This window comes from Solanum dulcamara, chromosome 10 (genome assembly GCF_947179165.1).
Source record: "Solanum dulcamara chromosome 10, daSolDulc1.2, whole genome shotgun sequence".
Classification (NCBI taxonomy): Eukaryota; Viridiplantae; Streptophyta; class Magnoliopsida; order Solanales; family Solanaceae; genus Solanum; species Solanum dulcamara.
Genome location: NC_077246.1, coordinates 54,449,864 through 54,464,919, shown reverse-complemented (window position 1 = coordinate 54,464,919; position 15,056 = coordinate 54,449,864). Strand labels below are relative to the sequence as shown.

At 37.7% G+C, this 15,056-nt stretch overlaps 2 protein-coding genes across 2 annotated transcripts in view; both read right to left on the bottom strand.

Annotated features, from left to right (window-relative positions):
* Window positions 1-12,999, bottom strand: part of LOC129869808 (F-box protein VBF-like) — a 17,486-nt gene extending 4,487 nt beyond the window's left edge. The window contains exon 1 of the mRNA XM_055944416.1: window positions 12,842-12,999. Coding sequence (XP_055800391.1) covers window positions 12,842-12,999 — 158 coding nt within the window. The remainder of the gene's footprint in view (window positions 1-12,841) is intronic.
* Window positions 13,000-13,002: 3 nt separating this feature from the next.
* On the bottom strand, window positions 13,003-14,097 carry LOC129869807 (uncharacterized). Its single transcript, XM_055944415.1, has 2 exons — window positions 13,831-14,097; window positions 13,003-13,656 (listed from the first exon to the last, which is right to left on the bottom strand). Exons 1-2 carry the CDS (start codon window positions 14,095-14,097, stop codon window positions 13,003-13,005), a joined length of 921 nt encoding a protein of 306 aa, XP_055800390.1.
* Window positions 14,098-15,056: the final 959 nt, after the last annotated feature.

Below are 15,056 nucleotides of genomic sequence, written 5' to 3'. Positions count from 1 at the left end.
CAGATTTTTTAGGAAGGGCAAATTGGACATTTTCCCTAAACATATATTCACTAACTTGGAATGTTTTGGACCATTTATTTTCAGTCCTTTGCTCTCCAAAGAAACCCTAGACTCCACCCTCTTCTCTTTCAATTAATCTTCAACAAGATTTACCTTCAAAAATTTCAAGGATTCAAGTTTTCCATTAAAGACCTAACATCAAGGTTCCTTCAAAATCTTCACCAAGGTATGTAAGGCTACTCAAAGCATGGGTTGAATCCACCCATGTGCCCTACATCTTCTTTGAGATTAAATGTTCATAAGAATGGAGTTTCTTGATAGGCTTATGTCCAAATGAGTCTTTTTCATCTATTAACTTAATTTTTGTTATGTTGATGTTGTTGAGTCAAGAAATTGATAAATGCTTTATGTTGGTATGAGTTGATTGATATGAGTTTTTAAACATATTTTGTTGATTTTCTTAAATATGTCGATTATCTTAAATATGTTAATTATCTTAAATTGTTGATTTATAGTCTTGGAGTCTTGATGAATCCTGAAAAGATTTGCTAAATGAATGGAGAAATGATTGGATAGGATTACATGTGGTCATAAATGCATATCTAAACTACTTTTGAAAGATGTGATTGGGATTGATCGGATAGTATGATCGGAAGAGGTTTGATTGTGATAGAATTGATGAATTGATAAGGTTCCAAATCAGACTTGTCGATATGATTAGATTGAGTTAATTGGAGAGAGTTTTATGAGCATTGAGTCTTGGGAGGAGTATCGAGCACCAAATTGGGTAAGAGTAAGTAATAACTCAAATCTAATAACTACGTCGCCAAATATAGGAGGGGATTGGACCATTAAAGTTGGATGTTTCCCAAATTATTGTCCGGACATGATAGGACTTGGTTGGTTATGGATCCATAATTGGTTAATTCGTTCATAACCTGGCAAGATATGAATGGACGTGGAAACAATGTCGGCTTGTTGTACTATCACTGGCTCATAAGTGAAGGTTTTCGGATAAGAAAAACTCCTATATAGGTCGTGATAGTACTCTGAGTTGGATTGGGTTGAATTATATGTGATTGGTCTCACCTACACCATATTCTTGATTAGACTTAGGACACTTGATTGAGTTGTTCTTTCCCTTGAGTTGAAATTTTGAGTTGATTTGAATTCTTCCTTGATGTTTGTTTTATTCATCCATTTTACATACTCGTACATTCCACGTACTGATATCATTTGGCCTGCATCATTTCATGATGCAGAGACAGATACTAGAGATCATTAACCGGTGCACTGTTGATGATCTATTCATTTCCAGCTAGTTGGTGAGTCCTCCCTGTTTCCAGAGGATATCGAAATTATCTTTCACTTTGATTAGTTTTCCTTTATTTTGAATTGTGGTAGCCATGGACCTGTCATTGGCACCTCCTAGATTGTTGATAGAGGCTTCATAGACTAGAGTGTGGAAAATGTTGAATTGTTCATTTTGGCTAGTTTTATTCTTGCTAGTTGTTGAGTGGATATATGTTTGGCCTTTGGCCCTAAATTATGAATAGTATTTTTATGATTAAGTCTTCTGCTGATAGAATGTGACTGAATGAAAGTGTGATTGGACCAAGTGGTTTGCTTGAAGGCCAAAAATAGTTTTTGAGTGCCGACCACGTCTAGGGTACCCTCCTGGGGTGTGACAAACTTGGTATTAGAGCACAGAGTTCAAGAGTCCTAGGGAGTCTATGAAGCCATGTCTAGTAGAGTCTTGCTTATAGGTGTGTTGTGCACCACACTTATAATTAGGAGGCTATAGGACATTAGGAATTATTTCACTTCTTTTATAATCTGAGTTCATGCGATAGAGTTTAACTCTATAAGACTTCCTTTCTAATTCATGCGTTTATACATTACATACAATGCCTCCTAAATATCCTTCCAGCTAGAGGAATACTGATAACACAGAGATCCCACAGTCAGAAATACGCCCATCGAGGACTAGGAGCCGACCTGCAAGGTATGCTGAGGCACCTCAAGTGTCTACTACTCCGCCTGCACCAACTTTGGAGGCAGATTTTTGAGGAGTAATTGCTATGCTCACTCAATTAGTGGCTGCCCACAATGGTAACCAGAGTTCGCCAACTCCTAGTTCTAGTTCTCAAGAGTCGTCTGCTGTCACGAGGATTAGAGATTTTTTTAGAGTGAATCCGCCGGTATTCACAGGTTCCAAGGTTGATGAAGACCCCCAAAATTTTATTGATGAGATGTGGAAGATCTTAAAAGTGATACATTCTATAGAGATCGAGGGGGTTGAGTTGGTGTCTTATCAGCTCAAAGATGTGGCAAACATCTGATATAACTAGTGGGAACAAAGTAGAGGTGGGGATGCTGAGCCTGCTATTTGGGATGAGTTTGAGAGAGCCTTTCTTGATCACTTCTTTCCCAGAGAATTGAGGGAACCGAAAGTAGAAGAGTTTTTGAATTTGAAACAAGAAGGTATGACCGTTAAGGAGTATAGTCTAAAGTTCATCCAGCTATCCAGATATACTCCAGAGATGATCCCAAATATGATGTCAAAGATGAGAAAATTTGTCTCTGGATTGGGAAGACATGTGAAGAAGGAGTGCAAAGCAACATTGTTGATCTCTGACATGGATATTTCCAAATTAATGGTATATGCTCAGCAGGTAGAGGATGATAAGAGGAAAGACAAGGAAGAGCATTTGAAGAGTGAGCAGAGGCAAATCAAGGGCAACAAGTCCTTTTAGAAGAGGTCTTCCAACTATGTCTCATCTGTGGCAAATGCATCTGCGCCGCATAACATGTATGATCGGTAGGGACAGAGTCATCAGAATTTTAGATCCCAGGGTTCTCAATCCCAAGATAGTGTGGGTCAAGGTTCAAGGGAAAAACCCCCATGCGGCAAGTGTGGTAAGCTCCACTTGGGAGAGTGAAGAGCGGGAAAGGTTGGTTGTTATAAATGTGGCCAAGTGGACTATTTTCAGAAGGAGTGTCCGACATGGGGAAACAGAGCTCAGTATTCTACCACCGTACCACCAACTAAAAGTAATCAGAGGGGCACTATTTCAGATACGAGGGGAGGTACAAACCGTCTATATGCCATGGGTAGTCGCCAAGATCAGGAGAACTCCCCAAATATTGTGATGGGTATGATTCGAGTTTCTACTCTTGATTGTTATGTTTTAATGGACCCGGGTGCCATATTATCTTTTGTGTCTCCTTATGTAGCTAGTAAATTTAATAAAATCCCTGAATGTCTTCTTGAGCCTTTCAGTGTAGCTACTCCTGTCGGTGATTCTGTCTTAGCTGAGAGAGTCTATATAGATTGCACTGTGTCAATCTATCATAAGGATACCTTGGCTGACTTAGTTGAGTTGGACATGGTTGATTTTGATGTGATCCTTGGCATGGACTAGCTTTTTGTCTGTTATGCCTCTATTGATTATATGACTCGGATAGTTAAGTTCAAATTCCTGAATGAGGTTGTTATAGAGTGGAAGGTTATTCCTGTCGTGCTTAAGGGTAAGTTTATTTCCTATCTTAGGGCTAGAAAGTTAATCTCGAAAGGGTGTATTTATCACATCATCTGAGTGAAAGATGACAATATTAAGTCTCCATCCCTTGAATCGGTTCTGATTGTCAATGAGTTCCTTGAAGTCTTTCCTGAAGATCTATTCGGAGTCCCTCCTGATAGAGAGATCGATTTTGGGATTGATGTCCTTCTTAATACATAGCATGTCTCTATCCCTCCATATAGAATGGCCCCTGCTGAGTTGAAAGAGTTGAAAGAACAATTGAAGGATTTATTAGACAAAGGATTCATTAGGCTGAGTGTCTCACCTTGGGGTACTCCTGTCCTATTCGTGCGAAAGAAAAATGGGTCCCTTAGAATGTGTATTGATTACAGACAACTAAACAAGGTCACCATAAAGAACAAATACCCTTTCCCGAGAATAGATGATTTATTTAACCAACTTTAGGGTGCCACTTATTTCTCAAAGATAGACCTAAGATCAGGTTACCATCAGTTAAAGGTGAGGGAGAGTGATATCCCAAAGACAGCTTTTCAGACCCGTTATGGCCATTTTGAGTTCTTGGTTATGTCCTTTAGGTTGACCAATGCCCCTGCAGCTTTTATGGATCTCATGAATCGAGTATTTAAGCCATATCTTGATATGTTTGTGATTGTATTCCTTGATGGTATTTTGGTTTACTCCAAGAATAAGGAGGAGCACGCCTATCATCTTAGAGTTGTCTTGCAAACTCTAAAAGACCAAGTATTATATGCAAAGTTCTCCAAATATGAATTTTAGCTTGCATCAGTGGCTTTTCTTGGCCATATTATATCTGGAGATGGTATTCAGGTTGATACTCAAAAGATTGAGGCAGTGAAGAATTGTCCCAGACCCACATCCCCAATAGTGATAAAAAGCTTCTTGGGTTTGGCTGGCTATTATCGAAGGTTTGTAGAGGGATTCTCATCCATATCATCACCATTGACCAAGCTGACCCAAAAGAAGGCTAAGTTTCAGTGGTTTGATGCTTGTGAGGAGAGTTTCGAGAAATTGAAAACCAAGCTGACCACGACTCCTGTTTTGACTTTGCCCGATGGAATAGAGGATTTTGTGATCTATTATGATGCATCTAGAGTTGGTTTGGGCTGTGTGTTGATGCAGAAGGGAAAAGTGATAGCCTATGCTTCAAGACAGCTTAAGATTCATGAGAGAAATTACCTAACTCATGACCTTGAGCTGGCAGCTATGGTATTTTCCATTAAAATTTAGCGCCACTACTTGTATAAAGTGCACGTTGATGTGTTCACCGATCATAAGAGTTTGCAATACGTCTTCAGCTAAAAAGAACTCAACCTGAGGCAAAGGAGATGGCTCGAGTTGCTCAAAGATTATGATATGAGCATTCTCTACCATATATATAAAGCTAATATTGTTGCTGATGCTCTTAGAGGTTATCTATGGGTAGCACTGCCTATATAGAGGAGGGAAGGAAAGAATTGGCTAAAGAGGTGCATAGATTAGCTCAATTGGGAGTTCAGCTTGAAGAGAATAATGAAGGTGGAGTTAATGTTTAGAATGGGTCTGCGTCCTCACTCGTGACAGAGGTAAAAGAGAAGCAAGACCAATATCCCATCCTTCTTTAGTTGAAAGAGGTTGTTCACAAACAAAAGGTAATGGTTTTCTTCAAAGGGGGAGATGGTGTGTTGGGATACCAGAATAGATTATGTGTCCCAAATGTTGATGATATTCGAGAAAGGATTATGGCCGAAGCACATAGTTCTAAATACTCTATTCATCCTAGTTCTACAAAGATGTATCATGACTAGAGGGAGGTCTATTAGTGGAGTGAAATGAAGAGAGATATTGCTGAATTTGTTTCCAAGTGCCCGAATTGCCAACAGGTTAAAGTTGAACATCAAAGGCCATGTGGGTTAGCGCAAAATATAGAGATTTCGGAATGCAAATAGGAGATGATCAATATGGACTTTATTATAGATTTGTCGAGGTCCTGAAAATAACATGATTCGATTTGGGTAATTGTGGATAGAATGATGAAATCAGCTCACTTCTTGGCAGTTAAGACTACTGACACCGCAGAAGATTATGCAAAATTATATATTTAGGAGATCGTCAGATTGCATGGGGTTCCCTTATCTATCATCTCAGACATTGGAGCTCAATTCACTTTCTAATTTTATAGATCCTTTTAGAAGGGACTGGGTTCAAAGATGAATCTTAGTACAGCCTTTCATCCCAGACAGATGGCCAAGCGGAGCACACCATCTAGACATTGGAGGATATATTGAGGGCATGCGTACTTTACTTCAAAGGAAATTAGGATGATCACTTACCTCTCATAGAGTTTGCATATAATAATAGTTATCATGCAAGTATTCAAATGGCTCCCTATGAAGCTTTGTATGGAAGGAGGTGTAGATCACCAATTGGGTGGTTTGAGGTTGGTGAAGTTGAGTTGATTGGGCCTAATTTTGTTCACCAAGCTATGGAGAAGGTGAGAGTTATTCAAGATAGGTTAAAGATGGCCAAAAGCCATAAAAAATCTTACACCGATATGAGGAGGAGATACATAGAGTTTGAGGTGGATGATTGGGTGTACTTGAAAGTATCATCCATGAAGGGCGTCATGAGGTTTGAAAGGAAGGGAAAGCTTAGTCCTCGATACATTAGTCCTTACCAGATTGTGAGGAGGATTGGGAGTGTCGCTTATGAGTTAGAGTTACCTTCTAAGCTATCCTCTATTTATCCGATATTTCACATCTCAATGTTGAAGAAGTGCTTGGGCGATCCTTCATTGGTATTCCCCATTGATAGTATTGCAGTTAAGGATAGCTTATCCTATGAAGAGGTTCTGGTCCAAATTCTTGATCGTCAGGTTCGCAAATTGAGGAACAAAGAGATTGCCTCAGTCAAAGTCTTGTAGAGAAATCAATTTGTTGAGGAAATCACATGGGAAACTGAGGAATATATGAAAGCTATATATCCGCATCTATTCGTGCCAATCGATGAGAATGTTGGAGGTAATGTCCATTTTCTTTATTTGAATTGGTATGTCCATTATTGAGTTTGAATAGTAAATTATTTTGAGAATTTGATTGGTTGGATGATTGAGTCTTGATTTTAATTGTACCACGAGTCTATCCTTGGTCTAATCATCATTCGAGGATAAATGATCCCAAAGGGGAGATAATGTAACACCCCAGTTTCTTTTCCGCTAAGATTCGAACCATTCTTCATGTACGTATAGAATCGTACTCGACGATTTTAAAGTTCATGCATGAGTTAGGATCACTTTCTAAGTAATTGAAGTGTGTTAGATATGATTTAGGGTCATAAGGGATCCCTAAAAACCAAGCTGAGTCCAAAGAATTCGTCTTGGCTAAGTTTCCGAATGAGTTCATATAAGGGTCAACTTACAACAATCATATCTCTTTGAATATAACGAACTGGGTGGCCCATAACCTATAACATTATATGTATTTGAGTCTTCTTTCCAACTCCACCAAGATTGCAATTTTTGGAGTTCGGAGTCAGAAGTTATGACCAATTTACGACAGACTATAACTGCAGAAATTTTAGGCTTGGCGCTGCTATAGAGCTAGAAAACAGCCTCAGTAGTTTTGTCCTTGGCGCGACGTGCCACTATTAGGTGTGTAGGGTTTTAAGCCCATTTTGGTTTGGCATTGCAGTGGCGCGACGCGCCACTATAGTGCTAGCAGGAATTTAGCCCATTTTTCCAGATTTCTGAGGAAGGGAAAATTGGACATTTTCCCTAAACATATATTCACTAACTTGGAACATTTTGGACCATTTATTTTCAGTCCTTTGCTCTCCAAAGAAACCCTAGACTCCACCCTCTTCTCTTTCAATTCATCTTCAATAAGATTTGCCTTCAAAAATTTCAAGGATTCAAGCTTTCCATTGAAGACCTATCATCAAGGTTCCTTCAAAATCTTCACCAAGGTATGTAAGGCTACTCAAAGCATGGGTTGAATCCACCCATGTTACCTACATCTTCTTTGAGATTAAATGTTCATAAGAATGGAGTTTCTTGATAGGTTTATGTCCAAATAAGTCTTTTTCATCTATTAACTTAATTTTTGTTATGTTGATGTTGTTGAGTCAAGAAATTGATAAATGCTTCATGTTGTAATGAGTTGATTGATATGAGTTGTTAAACATATTTTTTTGATTTTCTTAAATATGTCGATTATCTTAAATATGTTAATTATCTTAAATTGTTGATTTATAGTCTTGGAATCTTGATGAATCCCGAAAAGATTTGCTAAATGAATGGAGAAATGATTGGATAGGATTACATGTTGTCATAAATGAATATCTAAACTACTCTTGAAAGATGTGATTGGAATTGATCGGATAGTATGATTGGAAGAGGTTTGATTGTGATAGAATTGATGAATTGACAAGGTTCCAAATAATACTTGTCGATATGATTAGATTGAGTTGATTGGAGAGAGTTTTATGAGCAGTGAGTCTTAGGAGGAGTATCGAGCACCAAATTGGGTAAGAGTAAGTAATAAGTCAAATCTAATAACTACGTCGCCAAACGTAGGAGGAGATTGGACCGTTAAAGTCGGATGTTTCCCAAATTATTATCCTGACATGATAGGACTTGGTTGGTTATAGATCTATGATTGGTTGATTTATTCATACCCTGGCAAGGTATGAACGGGCGTGGCAATAAAGTCACCTTGTTGTACTATCACTGGCTCATAAGTGATGGTTTTCGGATAAGAAAAACTCTCATATAGGTCTTGATAGTACTCTAAGTCGGATTGAGTTGAATTGTATGTTATTGGTCTCACCTACACCATATTCTTGATTAGACTTAGGACACTTGATTGAGTTGTTCTTTCCTTTGAGTTGAAATTTTGAGTTGATTTGAATTCTTTCTTGATATTTGTTTCATTCGGCCATTTTACATACTCGTACATTCCACGTGCTCATGCCATTTGGCCTGCATCATTTCATGATGCAGAGACAGGTACTAGAGATCATCAACTGGTGCACCATTGAAGATCTATTCATTTCCAGCTAGTTGGTGAGTCCTCCCTGTTTCCGGAGGATACTGAAATTATCTTTCGCTTTGATTAGTTTTCCTTTATTTTGAATTGTGGTAGCCATGGACCTGTCATTGGCACCTCCTAGATTGCTGATAGAGGCTTCATAGACTAGAGTGTGGAAAATGTTGAATTGTTCATTTTGATAAATTTTATTCTTGCTAGTTGTTGATTGGATATATGTTTGGACTTTGGCCCTAAATTATGAATAATATTCTTATGATTGAGTCTTTCGCTGATAGAATGTGACTAAATGAAAGTGTGATTGGACCAAGTGGTTCGCTTGAAGGCTAGAAATGGTTTTCGAGTGCCGGCCACGTCTAGGGTACCCTCTCGGGGTGTGACACTTGTACCAAAGGGTTATCCTACAATGACATGAGGATTAGTTCATAGTTCAAATTTGTCTCTATGAACATTTGGGATAGTAAGGTAGCATAGACAACCAAAACTCCTTAGGGAGAAATAGTTTGGTTTTGTTGTAGAGGACCTTAAAGGAACATTGATTATTCAAGTATGAAGTGAGAAGTTTACTTATAATGTGATTATTTAGGTAAGAAGTCAGAAGTCTACTTATAAGGTGTGTGGCTATCAATAGACATTTCCCTTGTATTTTGAAGGTAGCTTTGACTAAAAAAGAAAGACTCTAACTGTTTCAAGGAGATACTTGTGTTTTCTTTTCACCATACTATTTTGTTGTGGTGTGCTTTGGTTGAAGAGAGAGTCTTGTATGTTTGTCCATAGGACAAATAGAATAGATAAAGGGTTGTTTATGGGAAATTTTTTTGGTATAGATGGTATTCCCCGCATTTTGAGAAAAGGTACATGGCATAATCTAGTATGCTAGATAAATCTACATTATTCCTATGAGACAAGTAAGAATTCACAGAATGCAATAGAACTTTATTACATGGAACATAATTCATTATATTAGTTTGCAAATGACAAAAATTGAAAAGATTATTGGAAATGAAATAAGCATTGGAACTATAAGCAGGTAAGCAAATTTTATATGAGCAATTCTCAGAAACATTGGGGTCAACTCTCAAGCATCTTGAACACAAAAAATAGAGTCCATCTTTGATGCTACCAATAACATGAGGCCACTTCAGTGAACGGGCTTGTTAAAAGAAAAGGTCATCATTAAAGGACGCAAAATATTTGAGATGCCTCGCTAAGAAATGGACAAAAGTCAGATTGTATTTAAAAAAGGGCATAAAACACACTTTGAAGAATGATATTAGGTGTGATTATCACATCACCAATTTATGTCACTTTTACCTTACATGCATTTGGAAGGGAAACAAGTAAGATGTATGGTAGGATCTTAAGGTTTGACAGTAATGTTTTATTAAAAGCCATTTGTTACTATACTTTTCCCTTTGTTAAACCTAGAATTGTTTTGTTTATAACTCTAATTGTTCTTGTACTCATTGTTGTTATTGTATCCATGCCTACTTTAATTTTGATTCTGAGTGTTATTGAGACTATGAGTTAGTTTGAAATTATCCTGAGGATATCCATGTAGCCTATAACATTTTTCATTAATGTAATTATTGTGGCTACAATTTCACACACAAGTGTACGTAGTCTCTCAAGTAGTAAAGCGGCTCTTTCAAGTTAGATATCGAACCCACAGGGACCTTGATAAGGCAAACAGTTTCTTTCAAATGACTACACTAATTATAGTTATGCAATGAGTTTAATATTGTTTGTTACTGATTTTTGGAAGTATAAAAACTTTCTCGAAGTGAAAACATTGCAATAATTATGTATATTAATCAGGCTTTAAGAGATTCCAGGGCTATAGCATAACGTGAAATCAAGTTTACTATTATTCAATCTTAGTTTCTGATGGGCTATTTAATTACTGATAAAAAGGGTTAATAATTCAATTATGGTTTCCCGACCTATAATTGCCTATCTTCATTTCCAACCTAACTACATCGTTGAGCGGTGATAGGTATGAAATAATAAAAACGCATTTAACTATCATCCTTTATCATAACCAAATGTGGTAAATAGATATATGTCACAAGCATCCTATCTACTAATCACACTAAAATATATTAGTATGAACACATTCCTTCCATTCTTTGTTCTATCGACCTATCCTCTTCCGATTTCAAGATAGACAACACATATATCTTAATGCTGGCCAAACATCAAAATCATAACCACAAGAATGAAGAGTAATTGGAATCAATAACCCATCTTCCACCAAGTTTAAATGCTATTAAACCATGTTTTGTAGCTATAGCCCCAGAATTTGGGTGTTTAGCTACTCATAGTTAAATAACAACACCAAGGAATCAATTCCATACAAATTAAAATACAACAAAGGAAGAAAGGAACCTAAGATGTTTTTGTGCTTCTCTTCTTCTTTCTTTTTTTTTCTCTTCTTTTTCTGCCTCCGAAAATTTCTCTACCTTTCTGCCCTAGTACAAAGAACTATTTAAAGTGCTTTTCCCATTCAATTATTGATGGGCAGAATAATAAATAATTGGAAAGTTGATGGCACTGCAGTGGGGCATCGCGCCACTATCGTGCCCAAAGTATGCCTGTAGTTTTTCGCTTGGCGCTATAGTGGGGCATCGCGCCACTATCGCGCCCAAAACATGCCTAAGTAGTTTGCATCCTGGCGCATCGCGCCACTAGAATCTGTGCAGGGTTTGGCACTGCAGTGGCGCCTCGCGCCACTATAGCGCCATGACCACTTTCCCTGCCTTTTGCTTTGCAAAATTCCTGCATATATTGGAACTCATACCTTATTGCACACTTGCTTGATATTCCATCCAAAATAAGTCATTTGGCTTCAATATCTTCTCAGAATGTCACACAACAATGGCCAAACATAGTGCATGGGCTTATAAATGCGCCCAAGATCACCACCCCCCACTTAGATTTTTGTTTGTCCTCGAATAAACACCTGAATTGAGCATAGACGTTGATCCTTGCCTGAACATAAGGCAATCTATCTCAGATATACATTAAGCACCTGGCTACACATGTTCACATCATCATAACTAGTTCAACACCTTTTAAACTCAAGAAGTGACTCTATAACACAGCAAATCCATATGCATCATTTAATTGGACATTCTACAGATTATCAAATTCTTACAATTTAATAAGTGCATCTCACCACATTGAAATACCCCTAAGCGCTAAATTAGTGTTGTGGGTATATTGCAACAAAATCACTCACTCTCTCAAATGATTTAAAGTGCGACACAAAGATTTCCATAGGCTTGCCCTTAGTGTTTTGCTCTACTAGTAGAAGAATACAATAGTATTAGGATTACTAGGTCTTCATCGGTTGTGATGTAAAATGATGAGAAGGTAAGAATCATTCTTTGGTACCTTTTCTATACATATAGACAATATATATATATATATATATATATATATATATATATATATATATATTATTTTTTTTAAACTATACACTCCTCATTTTTGCTTATCCCTTTTTGTTCGATCATTATCTATTTCTCTGAGCGTTTAGGACTTTGAGTCGGATTAATTGAACTGCAAAATGAGGCTTAATAAGGATAAGAGGGGATTGAAAGCTTGGGTTTAGTACAAAACTAGGGAAAATAACCAAGGCTATCTAAGAAATGCCTAGTTTGTTTCCTAAACTATACAATCTTTATTTTGTTTCGCATACACCCCGGGCAAGTTCTAGCTCTAGATATGTCTGCACTGAATACATACAATCCTCACTCACACATAGCACATGTACAATTGAAGGATGATAACTATTGAATTCCAACTACACAATCATATGAATTAAAATTAAGCATGCATCACCTGAGTCAAATACAAGAATTTAAGTGTCTTAAACTAGTCATTTCATTTCATAACATGCCTTCCCTCACATGCATAGCCTAGTCAGACATTTTCCATACATACCGACTGAAACTCATTGTTTTTTGTACGGTTCAAAAGGGACTATCCTTGGCTAAAGAACCAAAAACAACTACCAAGAAACCCAAAATGAAAAATGCACTAAATAAAGTTTCTACAAAGGTACAATGATCAATTCCAACTCCCACCCCACACTTAAACAAAGCACTGTCCCCAGTGCTCTCAGCCATTTGCCACCCAATGGCCTTTTTGTGCCTCTTCAGTACCTTCAGTGCTGCTATGACCTGTACCTCAGATAAAGCAGATAAAAGTATTACAGGTAAAGTGTTATTTATTCAAAGAAAAACATACCTGAGATGTGATGGCAGTTTTTTTAACTCTAATTGAGGGGCTTCCTCAAGAGAAGGCTTGGGTGAAGGACTCAATTCTCTGTTCAAGGGTTCTACATTCTTCTTCCATATGCTAATATTTGGCATATCAAGCACACTTGCTAGATCTTTAGCTTCCATGTCCTATTCAATATCTTGACCCATTACGACTTTCGCCAATGGATCATTTGAGGTAGTACATTGAGCTGATATTTCCTCATCAATGATGGTTACAGCAGACAGCTCCTCATAAATTGCAGGCAATTTCAGTGCATGATATACATCAAACACTTCCACTTTATCATGTGCTCTCATAGTCAATCTACCTGCAGCCACATTAATTAGTGCCCCGCCTGTTGCTAAGAACGAGCGTCCTAAGATAAAAGGAACATCAGGGTCTGGCTCAAAATCTAAAACAACAAAATCAACAGGAAAGATGAGGGATCCTACTTGTACTAAAATATCTTCAATGATACCATCAGGGCTAGCTACAGAATGATCCGCTAATTGTAGCAAAATAGTTGTTCCTTTAAGTTCTCCCAGGCCTAATTTCTTAAGCATGGATCTAGGCATTAAGTTGATACTAGCACCCAAATCACAGAGACCTCTTACATTACTATATTTACCGATGGTTACCTGCACCGTGAAACTACTTGGATCTTTTAGTTTAGCTGGAAGCTTGCTTTTGTTCAAGATTCTTGAACTACACTCTTCAGTGAGTGCCACAGTTGCAAATTCAGCTAACTTGCTTTTATTGGCCACAATATCCTTGACGAATTTAGCATACTTTGGGATTCCCTGTAAAACATCAATCAAAGGCAAATTAATTTGCACCTGTTTCAACAAATCTATAAACTTTGCAAAACACTCCTCTTCTTTCTTCTTTTTAAATTTTTGAGGAAATAGAGGAAGAGGTTTTGTCTTTGGTTCCTTTATTAATTTTGAACCGCTGGGTTCACCTTCTTACCCGACTTGCTCTTTGCCTTTTTCCTCTGCCGATTGTGCTTTGGGAGCCAATTCAGTGAGTGGGTAACCACTGCGAGTACTCATGACATTCACCTGTTTGGGATTGGGATCAGTGTTACCTGGTAAGCCCCCTTGTTGGCGAGAACTATGTGCACTTGCTAATTGCCCAATCTGTTTCTCTAAATTTTGGGTAGCCAGTTGATTTTGTCGGGCATCGGAAGCTAGCTTGGCTTGGTGTGTCATGATTTGTTTCAACATGTCCTCAACACTCATGCTTTCCAATTTTCTTGATTCTTGATCACCTTAACTTTGAGCATTGTATTCTTGACTAGGATTATTGTATTGGTGTCCACCTCCTTGTGTTCTATATTGATTTTTCCCTTGATAATGATTTTGTTGATTTCCACTCCATGAGAAGTTAGGATGGTTTCTCTAATTTGGGTTGTAAGTATTTCCATAGTTTTGGTTGCCAACACCCTTAGGTTCATTACCTACAAAATATTTTGATTCTGGATTTGCTCCACAATATTCGGCCACATGCTCACTGCTTCCACATACTTCGCACCACATATGTTATTGTTGAACCATGCTCACTGAAGCCTGTTCCTGTCCTTTTGCTAGCATATTGAAATGTGTTGTCATCATGTTTTGCATTGCTGCAATTTGTGCTGTCAATGCAGTTACTATATCAACCTCTAACATGCCTGCTTGTTTTTGGGTGATAGGTCTAGCATTTCCTCCGTTCCACTCCGGATTTCCTTGGGATATGTAATTTAACAGTGTGTATAACTCATCATAGGTTTTCTCCAAGGCTTGCCCACCTACAGTTGAATCAAGAAGAATTTTGGTGTTGGGTTCCAACGCTTCTATGAAGGTATGGACCAACACTTCGTTAGCTTGATAATGATGAGGTCAATTAATGAGTAATAATTTAAATCTGTCCCATGATTGGTACAAATTTTCTTCTAACTTTTGCTTGAAGCTCAAAATTTCAGCCCTCAACTTAGCCGTCTTCCCCGAAGGGAAGAACCTTATAAGAAACTTGCGGGCCAAATTATTCCATGAAGTGATTGAATTTGGTGGTTTTGACTTCAACCACCTCTTGGCTTCTCCTATCAAATAAAAAGGAAATAATGTTACTCTCACATAATCAAGAGATACCCCAATTGGTGTGTAAGTATCGCTGATCTCCAAAATTTTTTAGATGTGAACTTAAGGATCTTCATGAGGCA